The 17,176-nt window shown below is 45.2% G+C and overlaps 1 protein-coding gene across 2 annotated transcripts in view; it reads left to right on the top strand.

The window, feature by feature from the left end:
- The window catches only part of SETD5 (SET domain containing 5), a 64,974-nt gene that overhangs the window by 15,432 nt on the left and 32,366 nt on the right, over window positions 1-17,176 (top strand). The window contains exons 1-6 of one of the 2 annotated variants that reach the window (XM_071550440.1): window positions 2,773-2,952; window positions 10,453-10,627; window positions 14,382-14,487; window positions 15,367-15,578; window positions 15,899-15,957; window positions 16,352-16,539. In XM_071550440.1, coding sequence (XP_071406541.1) covers window positions 10,557-10,627; window positions 14,382-14,487; window positions 15,367-15,578; window positions 15,899-15,957; window positions 16,352-16,539 — 636 coding nt within the window. In that variant the 5' untranslated portion in view covers window positions 2,773-2,952; window positions 10,453-10,556. Of the gene's footprint in view, window positions 1-2,772; window positions 2,953-10,452; window positions 10,628-14,381; window positions 14,488-15,366; window positions 15,579-15,898; window positions 15,958-16,351; window positions 16,540-17,176 lie in introns of those variants that run through there. The other variant, XM_071550438.1, reaches the window with a different exon arrangement.

The following is a 17,176-nucleotide window of genomic DNA, read 5'->3' as shown; positions in this document are numbered from 1 at the left end:
TTTAGCAGTAATCTCCCCCTTCCCTGCCTTTCCTCTTGACTGTGCCATTGTTCCCCTCTGCCCAGCATGGAGGGGCTGGAGGAGGACTGGGAGTGTGTTCAGCACGAGCAACTCTCACATTTCAACCTCTGCAGTTTCATCATGTGGTTGTACATCCATGTGCTTAGTTGCATTTATGATAATCACAAAAAATGTCCCGAATGTTTTACTCTGCTCATAATTCAACATTCAAAAAAGCCAGTGATGGAGGCAGCAGATACCACTACACAGATGTGTTACAGAGCCACTTGCTCAGCATCACTTTCCTGTGAGCTCTACCTGAGCACCCTGGGCTTGATGTCATTACTCCTGTGTTACCACGCTCAGGCAGTTAAGGTGGTTGGTGATGTGCTGTGCACTCAGAGAAGCTCTTCTCAAAGGAAGAAATTTTATCTTAAAGTCATCAGAAAGAAATTGGGTTTAGTGACCTTTATTCAGTCACTGGTTGCAGATTTTTTACTGCTAATTTCTGCTCATCTGCATTTACTCTGAAAATGTGTTCAAGTGGATTACCTGTTTTTATCTTGTTAATAAAAAAATGGGCTATTCAAAAAAAGTGACCATGGCTCTCAGTGCTGTCTTTCCCACTGAGCTTTGCATTCCTTGCCAGCAGTTAAGAATTAGGTATTTGGGAGTTTCCTGAATAAGCATTACAACTTCATCTCTGTGGTTGTAAGAGCAAGTCTTTGATTATCTTGTTTTATCAAAAACTGAGCAAAATAACCTATCAAAATTTATGTTTCTTAAAGCTTGGTGGGCCAGTATATTGTTGGCTGGTGGCTTATTCTGTAAATCTACCATATGTGGAAGATCCCACATGCAGAGCTGGGACGTGCCCTGGTGCTGTGTCAGTAGTACCTGCACTTTGGGATTAGTGTATACTCTACCACTGCCAAAATACACTATAATGTGAGATGGAAGTAAGCCAAAAAAGCAAAATACAGTAAAGAACATCTCTTGGACATAATTCAGCCTCATCGAGCAGTTGGAAGGCTTGGAAGGGGAACTGAGGCTTTTTGGCTGATACACTTTGGGCCTTCATGATTGCTCCCCGACACTGTCCCAGTGACTCAGTCTGCTCTCTAGCAGGTTTTATGCCGGGAAAAGCACATCTGCAGGAAATGTGTGAATTTTCTATGAGTCCCAGAACCATCCTAGATGACCAAGTGTGTCAGTGAGTCTCAGTGCCTGGGCAGATGCAGCAGTTGGTGATGTTACCCACAGAGATGTCCCTGAGAAGGGGATGATGTGCAGCAGGGTGAGCTTTGAACCCTGTCACAATGATGAAAGATTGCTGAAATCCTGTAAAAGTCACCAAATCTTAATGCTAAACAGTGAAGGGAAGTTCTAGCCAGGTGGGGGTTGGTCTCTTCTCCCAGGCACTCAGCAACAGGACAAGGGGGCACAGGCTTAAGCTCTGCCAGGGGAAATTTAAGTTGGAGATGAGAAAAAACTTCTTTGCAGAGAGAGTGCTCAGGCACTGGAATGGCCTGCCCAGAGAGGGGGTGGATTCCCCATCCCTGGAGGTTTTCTAAACTGAGATTGGCCGTGGCACTGAGTGCCATGATCTGGTAAAGGGACTGGAGTTGGACCAAGGGTTGGAGTTGATGATCTCGGAGGTCTTTTCCAACCCAATCAATTCTATGATTCTATACAGCTGAAGCAGTAATAGATCCGAGTCCTGCTGTGAGCAGGGCAGGTTGCAGGTGTTTGTATCCTGGTTCCCACTCGGAGCACATCGGACAAACCGGTGTTTGTTGGAACGCGGCACAAGAGCATTACATAAGCCTGGAGTAACTTCCTTACAACACAGAGAAAAATGTATTTGCATGATCTCGAGCCCAGGTGCAAAGGCTGCAGAACTTGCCAGTCCCAAACCGCAGAGGCCGGGCTGGAGCCGGGAGGGCACTCGGGAATGGTTTGGGCCGGGGGGGAAGGGTCAGAACGAGTCCTGTAATGGAAAGCGAGGCTGAACCTCCGCGTGGGAGCTGCGGCTCCATAATTGCCACACTGTGTGATGTTGCCATGGCTGCCCGGGCAGTCCCCGCGTGGTTTCCTGGTGTGTGAGAGCAGGGCCGAGGCTGCCCTACGTGTTTGGGGAGCTCAGGCGTGTGCTGGCAAGCCGCGGTGACGGGAGGATCCCTGTGTGGGAGACTGCAGGCTTTGAGCTCAGACTCTCCCCCGTCTCTTCCCTCCCAACAGATCAGAGAACAAGCTGTGATTTTTTTACAGGACTTTGAAACCCCCTTTTACTTCTTTTCCCCATTGTAAGGTCCCTCATTCTGCCCTAAGCCAGGGTCATGCTAGGACCGAGATGCCCGTGTGAAATGGAGGGTCCTGGGGGCACGAAGGAGGGTCTGGGGGGGCTTGCTGGGCCGGGGGGACTCTGGCATGTTTCGATCCAAGAGCCTTTGGCTGCATTGCCATCTGCATAGCCTGTGAATAGTTTCTCTGGCACAGACCTTGTTCCTCAGTGTTGCATCATCTCTGGGAGAAAGGCCAGGTCCGGAGCCCCAGCACAAAGGCTTTCTGAAGCCGATGAAGCTTGTTCTGTGTGCGGAGCATCTCTCTCCTTCCTGTCGTCCTCTCCATGGGATTCCTGAAGCGACCTCCGTCCGAGAGCCCCTCCGTCAACAGCTGCTTTATCTCCGCCGCTTCCTGCACACCTGGCTGATGCAACGCCTGCCCTGGAAGCCGCTGTGGAGCTGCTCTGGAGGGGGCTGTTTGCCTGGCAGGGAGTGGCCTGCAGGCAGCCTCGGTCACGTGGGGGCTGTAAATAGATGTATAAAGGACATACAGACCTGCGAGGCAGAGCCTTTAGTGGGATTATGGAGAAATCTTTTTTCCGATACTAGGACTGCAGGTTGCAATCCTACTCCTGGCAGCTTGTTAGTGGTTAGCCTGTCACTGGTTGTAAGTTTGGGATGCTGCTCTGTGCCAGTAAATTCTGCTGATTCCCCTTCTGTATTCAGTGACTTCCCGTGACTCTGGACTCTCTGGATTCTCATGGGAACTGTAATTCTCTGGCTTTGGATTTGATCCTAGTTGTTGCCCTTTATTACCATGTTTCCCTCTGACCTTGCTTTTCTCTGAAACACCTTCAAAACACAATTTCAAGGTGTAAAGGTTTTTTCTTTTTGAGGAGGGTTGTCTAACAACCTTTTTAATTTAGGGTTTGTCTACTTAGGAAAGTTTAATAGTTACACAGGTAAAACCCTTCGTGTGAATACTATTACATCCACAAGCAACAAAATTTAGAACAAGGAAGCACTTTGGTCTGCTAAGATTAAACCAGTGTTATTTACATTACCTAAATTAATACTGAGTCTTATTTATCTGTAGCCATTTTCTGGTAGGGAGGCCTCTTAAATTGAAGCTGAAAACATATGATATGTATGGGCAAGGTGTGGTGGACTGAGTAGTGATGATTTCAGTATTGCAGTTCCTCCTTTTCTGCCCTATTGCAGAAATGTATTTCTCCTAGAAAAGCATCTAAAAAGGAATATCTATTTTACCTGTTTCTGCTTTTAGTCCGGTCTTCTTGGCATCAACTGCAGTTGATGAGACATGGCAACATTTCCTTCCTGCCACCTGTTTTGGCAAAGTCTTAGAGGAGACAGTCACAGCAGTAACATCAGCTGCCACAGCTGGATTCACTGGAGGTCAGTTGTCAAGCTCTTAATCTCAGAGTGTCTGTTCTGAACCTTTTTGTTTGCATTCTCTTATTTTTGTGACATACAGACATTTGACTGTTCTCATTCACCTCATGGGAAAAAAGAGCAACAACCTCACAGTATAGGACCAGCATAGCAATTAGGATGTGTTCCCCTCACTGCAGAGTAGGTTTGCCCCATGACTATCACAAAATTAAAAGTTTGTGGTACTGAAAGGAGAGAGGGATGGTTTTTGTCTTTTCTGTTTAATTTATTTTAGTATTTTTTGTATCTTCAACTCTGTGGCACCTTACTATCATCTTTTTTTTGTCTTGTATTGCTTTATATCTTTCAGAAAACAGAAAAAACAGTATTTGCAAAAAGAAGTGTTTTCAGTGAGTTGCCTTCATTTAGTTTTTGAAAATATCTTTTTAAGTGCTTCAGACTTCGAAGGATTTGTCACTTTCAACAGTGACTTGTAATGCTGTGAAATAGAGGCTAAAACAATGTTTTTAGAACAGAAAGGGTTCTTTTGAGTCTGTGGTACTTTCCTGAATTTCTCCACTATTACCATTCCTATTTTAATTCTTTTTGATAGTTAACATTTTGTTAAGGAGTGTTTCATAGTAATGTGTGGTTTTCTTGAAGAATTCCTCTGTTTAGGAACTTTAGGGTTGTAAGGACTTTCATATGAAGTTCTTGGTTGGGATGGTCCTTTACACTGAGGCTGTCACTCCTTTAAAACACCATCTCTGTCACCTTCCTGTGTGTGCAGCCCCCAGAAATGCTGCCAGGTGCCCTCTCAGCAGTGTGGGATGCAGGCAAAGTTTCCTGATACGTGCCTGCCACCTCTCCATAGACGGAATAATTTGGTCTGCCATGGGTCACTGCTACTCTGTAATTTGCTTCTGCTTTCTAATGTGGCATGTTTATGGAATTACCCTTATGTATGACTCTTCAAACAATTTAAAATCAATAGAAATTAAACTTTCTGGTAAGGTTCTGAGAGCAAATTGGATGCTTTAAGAAAGTCCAAACAAACCTGTTTCTGATGTCTCCAGCTCTGGAGTGGATTGGACTGTCAAGAATGAGGTTGAATTGTCCAGGAGAAGGTATTTCTGGAGGAAAAGTCTTACATGCCCTTTTTTTATCTCTTATTAAATTTCTCTTCTATTTCTTACCATAATACCTGAAATCCTTAGTGATTCCAAAAGAAAAACACAGGATTTTTGTAAAATTTTTTAAGTCTGCAAAACAAAGAGGTTTTGCATAATGTCCTGACTGCTGAAGCAGCAGTAAAGTTTTGAGGTTATTCTTTTTGCTTTTCTGAATAATTTCTGCAGTCTTGGGTCAGTTGCTGAGAGTACTTGACTGTGCATTTTGTAATTTCTCTGCTGATGGTTTCATTTTTCTCAGTTGCTCACTGTCATCCTTTGTAGTCCCTTAGGGTGTAGTTCACAGAGGAGTTTATAATATTGATGTTTTCTTCATCAGATAAAGTTATGGAATCCTGTGGATGGACACGATGAAAATTGCCTTAAAATGGCTGAAACCTAGTTTACTTTTTTATTAAATTCATTTCCAGCTGGTTCCAAATTTTATCAGAATCACTTTAACTTGCTTGTACCTCAGTTTTAAACATGGCTTCCATATCTTTCACGAGGCAGCTTCATCACTCTGATTTTAGCTGAGTAGGTGTATTCACAGACATGTGTTGAGGTAGTATCTAGATCTTCCATGGAGTACTTTAACAGGAATTGTTAATTTGGTTCATATCTTGTATGGAACAACTTGACTGATGCATAGGGTTATGGATACCGAAAGGCCTTTGAAATCACTCATGTCCTAAAAACAGCAGTCTGGCCTTTCCCCAGTCCTTGACTCCAGGTCTTGGGGAGCAGGGTCATGTGTCTCTGGGTTGTTGCTTTTTGACATTTTACAATGTTAAAATGTTGTTATTCTTGTTTAAGAGCATGTTGGTGCCTTGTTGAGGTTGTCTACATCTCGGGGAGCAAAGTGAACTCTGAACCAAATGTATACATATATTCTTTTTTTTGCATATGGTTACATAAATATAAACCAGGCGACAGTCTTGAGAAAGCTCTAAGATAAATCTTCAGCCATTGCACTATATTTGTCAATAGTTTGGTTATCATGGTATGCATAGCTAGCAATGAATACCTGTGCTAACTTTGATCCTTTCTGTTGTAGACTGGGACTGAGTTCTCCCAAACCCCGTGGGATGGATGGATGGATGGATTGCCGTCTTCCTTTGTCAGCCCTCTAGCAGATGATATATGGATCTAATGATAGTAGTGAACACTTATGTCAATATTACATTTTTTAAAACTGGCAGGGTTGTTTCCTTGCTGTTCAGTGAACCCAGCTTGTTTTCAGAGCAGAGCTACACATTTGTCGTGGTAGATCAAGGCACAATTCAAGTGCTTCTAGGAATTTGTATGTTCGGAGTAAGCTGGAGCCAAATGATTTAAGGGTTTCTCTGCTCTGCCCCTGCCTCTGTGTAGGTGTGTCCTTATAGAACAACGTATCTGAAATCAGAGGAATTTGATGCAGTTTTTTGAGCTAAGCTTTTTTAAGCACAAAACCCCTCAATCTGTTTGCTCTTCTGTGAGGATCTGCCCTTGACATGAGATTTGTGGGTGTGCTGGAATGAACAGGCAGTGCTTGTGCTTGATTGGACTTGGGTGGGCTGTGCTTGTGTTTGAGTAGCACTGTCTGATGAGAAAGGACTTTTTCAGCGTGGTAATTAAAGCACTTCATGTTTACATTAGATGTCCCATAGATTTTTGGTTACTCTGAAATTTCCAGTGGAAAAGATGAATGAAGAAGATCTAAGATGCTGTACTTTTTTACACTGTTCCACATCCTGAGTGGATGGTGCAGATGACAGCCTAAGTATGAACTGGTCAGAACTCACTGGCTCTGTCCCACATGAGGCTGGATGCCAAGGAAAGCTGCATGTCAGAGCTGCTATTACCAGTTTTCCACCAGCTCTGGACTGGCCTGTGGCAGTATGAAATGCAGGACAAAAACATGCTCTGAATTTGATCTGATTGGTTATGGTGTTGGAGCTTAAAGATGTGCAACTCATTATGCAAGGAGCTCATCCCATGTAGGTGACCTGCAGGTCCATTGCTGAGCACAAAGAAGGTGATGGTGGTTGTTGTTTGGACACCAGTAATCCTGGGTTGTCAAAAGTCTTGGATCTGTCCAGTTTTGGGACTTCAATAACTGGAGTTGTTGGGAGGTGTGGGGAGAGGTAAAGGAAGAGAAGCACATTCTGTCCTTTGATGTCTGTGAACAAGAGGTCTGTGAGAAGTGGCCACATCAGTGCACATGGGATTTCCATGCTCACCCTGCCCTGACTCGCATGTTGAAGTTGTGTATAATCCAAAAAGGCTTTTCTCAGTTTGTCCACAATGTGTTTGTACCAGTGTTCCATTCTTACCATTCTCAGCCATACATGAGATGCTGGATGCACCACAGTAAAATACTTGAGGCCCTGTGTGGACAGACTCACATGTGCACTGACCCCTGCAGAGGAGCAGATGAGTCTCTGCTCCCCCTGTTTGGTAACTGCTTTGCCCTTGAGTCTGTGACTGTGGGAGCAGGTAAGGGGGGTACAGCATCACCTGAGCAGCACCAAATGGTGATGGAGTCCAAGTTTAGGTGATGCATGCGGTCTGTGAGGCTGAGGGGTTTTGTCTGAGGGTGAGTTTTTCATGGTGCTCACAAATACTTTGTAGAGTGTGTCACTGTGGGTGCCCAGAGGTGTCTGAGACTGAGACACAAGTGAAAACAGGGACAACCACATCTTGAAGGAGGAAACTCAAGTGAGCTCTTTGACTCACCGTGCTTGATTGTCCCTTTTAGTACAGACTTACAACACCACATGTAATGAAGAGAGTTTCCAGCAGTAAATTTTCTGCATCTGCTTTATTTGTACATGGATGGCAGTGGTTGTGGAACTGAACCAATGCAGTGCTGCAGCTGTTGCATCCTAAGCAGAATTCTGAAAATTAAAATATCTTAAACCTAGTTTAAAAGTATCTTTAAATGCTGCATTTGCAGAACCAGCTAAGTATTATTTACCTGTTAGGCCATCAAAATTCCTGTTTCTGTTTGATATCAAGAAGAATTGGATCATAAGGAAGACAGGTTTGTGCAGTGGTCTGAAGAACATCAGATTTAAATTAAAGCTTTGAATTTTAGTAAAACTTACTCCAGTGGTTCCAGAGAGAAGTAGGTGTGACTTCTTTTCCTGCATGACTGTATATTTCTGAGGAGAGGTTGGAAGGTCCTTGGGGTTGTATATACAGCAAATTAGGCAGTTTGATGGGTGAACATTTTGATCTCAACCCCAGCATTTTCTGTCAGGATGATGTTTTGGGTGTTACCAGACTAAGTTTCATGAAGACCAGACTGTAATGTAGCCTGAAGGTGATGTGGTCTTGGACAGCACTTGAGGTTGGTCTCAGCAATTCATTTTGAATGTCACATTGTCAGAGATGAAAGTACACATAAAATAGTGGCAACAAACAGTAAAATCTGAGCAGGGATGATGGTTGGGCAAGTATTTCTGGGTCAACACAAATGTGACTGAACTGGAATTTGCCTTGTCTAACCTTTCAGTTTGGTATTTTGTATTTCTCCAGTAATCTCCTTCCCAAAAATGGGAGTCATCAGACCATTTCAGTGTAACAGCCTTTGTACACTGTTGATGGAAAGAGGTTTTCCTGTAAGTAGTGGCTGAAATCTTGTCCCAGTTACTCCAGGACTGACCAGGTATCCTGTGACTCTGAGTCCAAAAGCTGCAACTGAAATCTTCCAGTTCTGCTGAGTCACGAGCAGGTGGGAGGCTGCAGTTTGTCCTGATGAAATGTCAGGCTGCTGCCAGCTGGGGTATGGTCATGGCAAAGGCAAAAGATTGATATGGGAAAAACATCTAAACAAGTATTAAAAAAGATTACTGGGGACTGGGGGGAAGAGCTTGCTATGTCCCTTAAGTGCCTCAGATACTGAGAAACTTGTCCTGTATCTTTTAACTTTGTGCCAGAGTTTTATGTGACTGAGTTGAAGCAGGGAGTGATGTCTGTAGCTTTTAGCTGTATTCTAGCATCAGTTTGTCTCATCTCGTGTCAGTGTAGAAATCACAACTGTATCACAAGCATAAGAAAGGCTAAATAAGACACTTCCAAAAAGTCCTTTTATTTTTTTTTCCCCTGGAAAACACACTCAAGGACACTGGGCTGTCTCCGGTTGGAGCTGCCTCTGAGCTTAGTCCTGCCTCTTTTTTATCTCCCACCTCCCTGTGAGACCATTGCTTTGGGGCATAATAGGGAATTGCCACAGACCACTTAGACATCTTTACGTGCTACTCCTGTTATTCACTGTACGCCTGTCATACTGTCAGAAAGATTTCTCATAGGGACATATACTAAAGGAGGAAAATACTTACTTGTGCCAAGAGAAGTAGCCTGCCTTTTAAGACAGGAAAAGGCAATATAGCATGTGGCATTTAAACTTTCTGACTCTCACTCTTCCTTCATTTGCCCTTATAGCGAGTGTGTGTTTTGGTGTTTCGGGGGGGGGGGGGTTGTGTGTTAAACAATGGCTGGACTGTGGTGTCCAAAGGCAGTTCCCTGTGAGAAATTCACTACCCGCAGCAAAACTTGGCTGGCGGCCTCTCTGTAGCCCAGGAGGGTTTGCTGGCAGAGCCCTGGGATGCCGGGGAGCATGTGACGGCAGGAGCCGGGAAAGGCTGCGGGAACTATTCAAAGCTGCTCTTAAAGTTTAACGTGCAGGGAGAGCGCTTAAGTTGTCACCGTTTTTCTTAGGGTTTGGAGCTGCATTTGCTGCATGTGGAAACGCAGCCTTTTCTCTGCATGGTGGGGGTTTTCTTTCGAGCTGTGTAGAATAATACCTCCTTTATGCTCAGCGTGTTATTGAGGTTATTTACATAACGAGGAGCTGATCCCGTTTCACCTCCGGCCGCCATCCGACCCCGGGGAGTTGGCGATTTCGGGGCTGCCGTAGCCGAGCGCTGCGATCGGAGCCCATGCGGGGCCGAGCCCGGGGAGGTGTCGGGTCGCGCAGGGCTCCCGCACCGGGGGCGTGTCAGCGGGGGCTGTGCAAGGTCGGGCTCCCGCCCCGAGCCGCTCCCGCCGCTGCAGAGCCCGCAGAGGGGCCCCGCTGGCCGAGGGGAGCCATCGGTGGTGACCCGCCCTGCAGGTCACACTCACCCTGCCCCAGCCCCACTGAATGCACGTACAGACGGATCTCCAGTGAGAGGCGTCAGCTCAGTCAGCCCCGGCTCTGCCTCCTTATCCTCCCAGACGGGGCTTTGCCTGCGGCTTGTTAAGGGAAGGAGTTAGGAAACGCTGATGGAGGGCTGTGGGTGATAGGTGACAGCTGCTGCATATATGCAGGAGCTAATAGATTGCTTATCTGATAATTAGTCCTCAGTTTACTTGGGGGAGGGGGGAACTGTCATTATCAGCTTTAAGGCAAAGCAGCTCATTGCATGTCAGTCTAACAGTGTGAAAAAACTCCACCAAACTCCACTCTACCATCTACCTCTTCCTCTGCCCCACATATGAAATGGAAGTAAAACTGATGTGACTCATCACTGATGGAAATACATTTCTGCTTTTCTTTTGCTGTCAAAGTGTCCTTTAGGGGTATACAGGGGTGCCTCATCCTGTAACGGCGATACAATGCTTTGTTTCTACCCTGGTAGGTTTCCCCATGTCCGTGACGTGTTGGCCGAGGCTCTGCGGCTCCTCTCCGCCCTCGCAGCGGCCAGTCGCTGCCCTCTGGACTCCGTGATCCCCGACGGGCGTCATGAGCATTGCAATCCCTCTGGGAGTCACCACACCAGATACGTCCTACTCCGACATGGCTGCAGGATCGGAGTGAGTGTTACCCACGGAGAGGAGGAGAGAGGAGGGGAGGGTGTTGGAGGGATGGCCTGGACTGGGGCTGTAGGATCACTGCTGGTTCTTTCTCCACCTGGGAGAAAGGGACTGCTGGTCCACTGGCTGTGTGAGAGAAGAATGCAGAGACAGTCTCTGGGTGTAAACAAATGCAGTGTTACAGAAATTGGTAAGTTTGACAGAGGAGATCGGGGAAAAGAGAATTCCAACAGTTTGAGGCACTCAAGTATGGGTTTTATATCAGATTGACTAGTAAGTCTGTACTCAAGTACAGGCAGTTGTGCATTTGTTGTACCCGAGCTTGACGTTGGCAAGGTACAAGCCAGCTCCTTTTCCAAAAGTTGTAATGTGAGGGATTGGCATGCTGAACCTCCTTCTCAGTAGAGTCTACTAGCTCGGACTTGGTACTAGTGTTACATGACTGATTTCCAGACACCTCTGGGGCTTGACTAGAGATGTGAGACAGCATCAGCCTGTGTAGACACCCTTATTTTGTTTCTGCCCCTGAGCACGTTCCAAGGAGCACACTCAGCATCCCTCAGGGTCCCCACCACACTACCCTGTGCAGGGCTCTCACTGCAACCATATCTCTGAGGCCTGATGGAGGGGACTTAGCATTTCTTTTTAAAGACTCTGCTTCTGCAGAGTCAGGAACATTTCAAATTCAGGAAATGCTGCATTGTGATCTCTTCTTAAAACTGTTGTTAGAATGATGTCAGCTCGGATGAGTACTATGTTTTTGTTGGGGGCGAGAGGTAGGGCCCAAGTTATTTCTGTGTGCTTCTACCTCCTGCTTTCCCGCATCCTTCTTTGAAGTACGGGCTGTAGTATCTCTTTACAATAATTTACACACAGCATTTTGGAGATAGATTTCCCCCATGTATTATTTAGAGGTACCTACTGTGCAACTACCTGCGTGTCAGGTTGATCAGTGTAGAACAGAAATTGCTCCAGACTATTAATTTTGAGCTGAAAGAGCAGTGGGCTAAGGTATGAATCACTGTTTTTCCATTCCATCTCACTCTGATTTGACTGTGCACAGAGTTTGACTACATAGTCGTGCTCTCTGCAAGACTGTTAATACTCTTGTTTGTCTGCTTTGGCACTGGCCCCGTTCTAGGCATTCTTCTTCGTGATGCTTCATTCCATCCTAAAGCCCCCATGTTGTTTTTAATCAGGGAATCAGAATCTAGTAAGTCACTCATCTGCAGTGGGTACATGATCCTTCACTCTGCTTCTCCCACAGCAGCACTTTGAAGACTCAACATGCAGGAATTTTAAACTGTTTATGACAGGAGAAAGAGTGCTGAATAGTTTGGTCATGTACTGTACTCTGCTTTCAAAGCTGCTCGTGGTGGAGAGAAGAGCCAGATATGTATTTGAGCATGTCAGTTGTAGTGTTTAAATATCAAAAAGACCTTCTGCAAAGACCTTCTTTTTCCTTTGTAAGAAGTTTGTAGGTCCAGTTTGAGACTAAGCTGGAGTGCTTTGAAAAAAGGCTTTTGAAGATTTTTGAATTGGTTTCTCTGTTTTCTAAGACTTGGGAATGCCAGGGCTTTGTTCTCCAGGCTTTGCTGTTACTGCTGAAGTGTCCTCCGTGGGTCTGTGCAAAGTTAAGGCTATCCTTTACTTTGCCTTTGAAACTCTACTAGTTGAATGAGTTAAGTCTGGGGTACCTGAGCTTCTCATCTCTTACAAGGCATTGATTTCCAAAATGTGCATCACGAAGGCAGTGGGAAGGTAAAAGGAAAACCAGCTGATCCTCCTTATAGACTGAGATTTAGCGTCTTCCCCAGCCTCTGATACAGAGAGGAGGTGAAAATGCTGACAGGTGTTGGTGTTCATCTGCGGGTGATGTGGAGGCTGCAGAGTAGTTTTGCTGTGTTATTCTGACTGCATGTTGGAAGTTGTGGAAGCTCCTTGGCGTGCTGCTGCTGAGGCAGCGTGGGCCCCAGCGTTGTTGCCCCGGACACCGTTGCACCAACAATCCTGAAGTTTTATTGCCAGTGCTTGCGGCAGTATTGCTGGTATTGCAGGCTGACTGTGGTTAGGAATGTGGGTGACTTGGACAGAGGACATACCTGCTCTTTAGGCTGTGTAGGCTCTTTTGCTTTTAATATTGTTTCTGAAATTATGATTAAACCTGAATGGATTTAACACTACCAATCTGAAAGTCCTAAAGGACCATCGCAAAGATCCTGCAAGGCTGGATTGTGTGGCAAGCCCTACAAGGTGCCTTTTATTAAGACGTTTATCCTTTGGTAGGAATCACTACCCATATCTCCTGCTTTTGACAGTTTAGCTGACTGTAGCCACACTGAAAAACAACTCAATTTATTGTGCTGTGCTCCTAAATACTGAGCTACAGAAATGTTGTTTACGTAGGTTTAAGGTCTTGCTTTCTGCAGTTCTTTGTACAAGAAATTATTGCTCCTTTATGTTGCAAAGACAGATCCATCTTACTCCAGGACAAGCCAGAAGCTCAGAGGCTGGTGCTGTTGGAAAATAGATGAGGTTCAGTGGCAGGGTGGGGCAAACTTCAGTGCAGCAGAGATTTCAAGAGCGAATAGGAAGTCCAAAGGGCACAGGGGTTAATGTTCTTGGGTGGTGCCTAAACACTGCCCCACGCGTGATCGCTGGCCATTGTTTGAGTGGTGCCTGATCCATGCTGACCATGTAGAACCCCCTGAGAATCCTGTGAGATCTCCCTATAGCAGCAGAGGTCTAAGGTAAAGTTTTCCTTTTCTGTATTTTTTTTTACTGCTTGCTCAGCTCCATGCTATAATTTTGACAAAGAATTCATCTGCAGACATGCTTCAGTAATATGCTGCAGTATTGTGGTATGGACCCTACTTCTGATCTGTGCAGAGGTTATCTGACTTGTATCTTCTGCTTATAACAGACTGTGTTTTCTTGCTGATGTTCTGCCTGTAGCCTTATTATCTAATAGCTCCTGCATTGAATTGCAGCTGTCCCTTCTCTGAGTAGGGTTTCTGCAGCTTTCTGCTAAGGATATACCTTTCATTTTTAGCTGTTTTTTTTCACCACCCTGTGGTGGAAGAGTGCATTGTACCTCAGCAGCACGTTTCCTGTTCTGCTCGTTGCAGGTTGCTGTGTAGGAAGCACAGGGTGAATCTGATCTGTCTGTAGCCACTGTCTGTGCAGGTCATTGATTTGTTGTCTCTTTGTAGCAGGAGTCTCCAGCTCCTGGTAGGTGCTGTCAGAATAGATGCAGGTTTCATGCAGGCTTTATCACAGGATGCTGGACTGGGCTAACAATTGGTATCTGAGGGAGAGAGAAACGAGCGCAGGTGCAGGAAAGCTGCTTAGCTGCAGTCGAAATAAGCTGTTGCAGAGATAAAATGGCAGTACTGTTCAGTGGCTCTGAGATTAGGCTGGCTGAGTTCAGATGTGAATGTTGAACTAGACCCAATTTCCTCAACCATAAGGAAACTGAGTTTCTTACATGCTAATTATCTTTTTAACTTCCCAGATTAAGACCCAGTTTAATGAGTTATCAAGGGTGGCCCTTACTCGGTTCCTTCCCTCTGAAAGCAGGTTAATCCTGTACAACTTCTGCACACATGATGCTTGGTGAAGTGTATAATAATGCCTTGATTTCATGAAGTTTCTTCATTTTGAGCTCATGTGTTCAATAGAAAAGAGCAGTGAAATACTATCACTAAACAAATGGTATTGTATTGATGGGTTTTACTTCTGGCCCTTTCTGCAGCCCAGAGTCTGTGGAAGCTAGTCCAGCTGTCAGTGAGAAGAATGTGTACTCCAGCCACGGCTATGGGGCCACCCAGAAACACAGCTATCGCGGGCTGCCTTACGCAGTGAGTACTCTCTCTGCAGTGAATCAGCTCTTTACTGTCTACTTTTACTCTTTTCTCCTTGTTCCATAGTTCTTTGCCTGTTAAGCCTTAGGAGTTTTGGCTTATTTGTTAGGGAACACTGAGTTACAGCTGAGTTCTGCCATACATTTTTCATTTCTGTTTTTATTGTTTGTGAAGTCCTACATACTCTACAACAAGCTTTATTAGCATTCTAGGTGATAGATTTTTAACTGAATGAAGTATATGAATGCAGTGTGACAATATATGAATATATAACATCTTCCTCATGGTAATTTTATGCCCCATTTGGTTTATTGTGCACTATTTATACGTGTTTCAACTGCGCAGATTTTCATAGTGGTAACTTATAACAATGAGTATCAATGAACAGTCAGGAAGAGTGGGAGCATAGTTTGAACCTATGGGAAGAACAGGATGTCACAGAATGATTGAGGCTGGAAGGGACCTCTCGAGATGACACAGTCCAACCTCCCTGCTCAGGCTGACTCTGCTTGAGCAGGTTTCCTAGGACCATGTCCACTTGGGTTTTGAATATCTCAACAGGCAGAAACTTTACAACATCTCAGGGCAACTGGTTCCACTGTTTAAACACTGATGTAATCTCAGATTATTAGCAGTACAACAGTTAATGTTGAAATAGCCTGGTTGTTTTTATAGGTTTTGAGTTTAATTCATTGGTGCTGAAGGAAACCATTCACATCTTTCAGAGCTATTGCCTTGCCTTCTTGGTAGATTGAGGAGTTCAGGCTACTGTTTTACACCAGTTAAATATTAACCTGGGAACAGTGGATTTGGGACTTCAGTTTCTAAGCATCATATCTTCATGTTAAAAGTAGTACTGCAAATACTTATTTTCAGGATCATAATTATGGAGCCCCTCCTCCTCCAACGCCGCCAGCCTCTCCTCCTGTCCAGACCATTATACCTCGTGCAGAACTGAATGGCCTGCACTCGCCTGATGAGGAAAACTCCGGGGACAGTGAGAGCTCCTCAGAAGGAGAATCAATTCCCACTTGGTGCCACTGCAGTGTCTCACAAGATGGTTTCCTCCTCAAGTGTGAAAAGTGCAGGTAAGCTTTGGTGCAGTGCAGATCTGGGCTGGCCCTTGTGTTGACTTCTCATACCAAACCGTGTCACCTTTGGGCTGTGGGATAGACTTCCTTTTGCTAACTGGAGCATTCTTCCCAGTGCTTTACCCAGTATTGACCCTCCTCCTTTGCGTTGTCAGCCTGACAAGTGTTGGTGGCACCAGGAGTGGAGATGAGGATGTTAAATCGATGTTCTTATCATCCTGGGCCCCACTGAGGGCACGCATCTTGTGACATCCTGTTGAATTTCAAGTGACTTTACTCCTACAAACCAGCTTCAATTGTGCATTCTCCTTTGGCAGAGGAATGAGCAGGGGGAAGGTGATCAGACTCCGCCGCCGGAAGCAGGACAACGTGTCAGGTGAGTTTGAGGGTGTAATTGTGATAATGGTGAATTTTGTTTTCTGTCTATGAGACCTTTATCTTTTTGGATGCTATAATCATCTAACTGTGATCACTGCCTGCTAATGTTCTTTGCCTCCCAGTCACTGGGATTTTCTCCTCTCCTTACCCTTCACCTCAGTTAGCGCTTGGGAAAATCAGATTATCTTGTGAACAGAAAAGGAAAATTTTCATCAGTGTCATTCTGTGACATATCAGAAATTTGAGAGACCTGTTCCCAGTTTGGGCAGGAAGACTGAGGTGATCTAGTTCTCTCAGGGAAGAGTTACGCAGGGTCAGCAAGTCGTCTTGATGTGAAAATGGGTGTAAGGGTCAGCTGTGCTCTTGAGCTAATGAAGCACTTCTCTCTCTAGGCGGGGACAGCAGCGCGACCGAGAGCTGGGATGAAGAGCTCTCTCCCTCCACGGTGCTGTACACGGCCACACAGCACACGCCCACCAGCATCACCCTGACTGTCAACCGCGTCCGGAGGACCAAACCCAAGAAGAGGAAGAGGAGCACAGAAAAAGCTCGCACTGCTCCAAAGGCCAAAAAGATCAAGGTATGTGGAGTGAGACAAGGTTGCTGCAGTTCCTACCAAATACTGTGTGGAGTTTTGTTAGGAGCAGGTTGACAAGCTGGCAGTAGACAAGAGACTTTTGTCCTGTCGGGAGTTGCTCTTTCTGGTGTAATAATGTGAAGCCTTGTATTTGTGACCTGCTGGAGTATGTGTCTGTTGGTTTAAAAATTACCTTACTGGAACTCCACCCTTATTTCCTAATGCTGTCCATTCATGCTCAGAGCTTGGATTCAATTACATGTTTTCCCTCCTGTGTTAGAATTTGGGAAAACAGCTTTTGGACTCTGTTTGTTTGTGGCAAAGGGTCAGTTTGTGAATGGAATGAAAAATGAAGGGACTGTGGTATTTCCTAGTAGGCTTTGTTAAGGAATTTGGGCTGCAGAGCTTCTTGGCACTTGTTCTTGTTCTTCAGGGACAGAGATAGTGCCTGTGTGGAAAACTATGTAGGTAGTGATGAACATTTGTTGAGGGATGACTTTACTGTCTTGTTGGTGAGGGTTTGGAGACTGAAATAATTTAGAATTGCTTATATTGGAATGCAAGTGTGTGAGCAGCTGGTTATTTCCCATCATCTGCTAGTTTTGCCATGATTTTCCACTGGTTAGGTTTCCCTTGAAGT

This window comes from Pithys albifrons, chromosome 3, assembly GCF_047495875.1.
Source record: "Pithys albifrons albifrons isolate INPA30051 chromosome 3, PitAlb_v1, whole genome shotgun sequence".
Taxonomy (NCBI): domain Eukaryota; kingdom Metazoa; phylum Chordata; class Aves; order Passeriformes; family Thamnophilidae; genus Pithys; species Pithys albifrons.
Note: the sequence above shows the minus strand (reverse complement) of the source record. Positions and strands in the feature narration are given on the sequence as shown.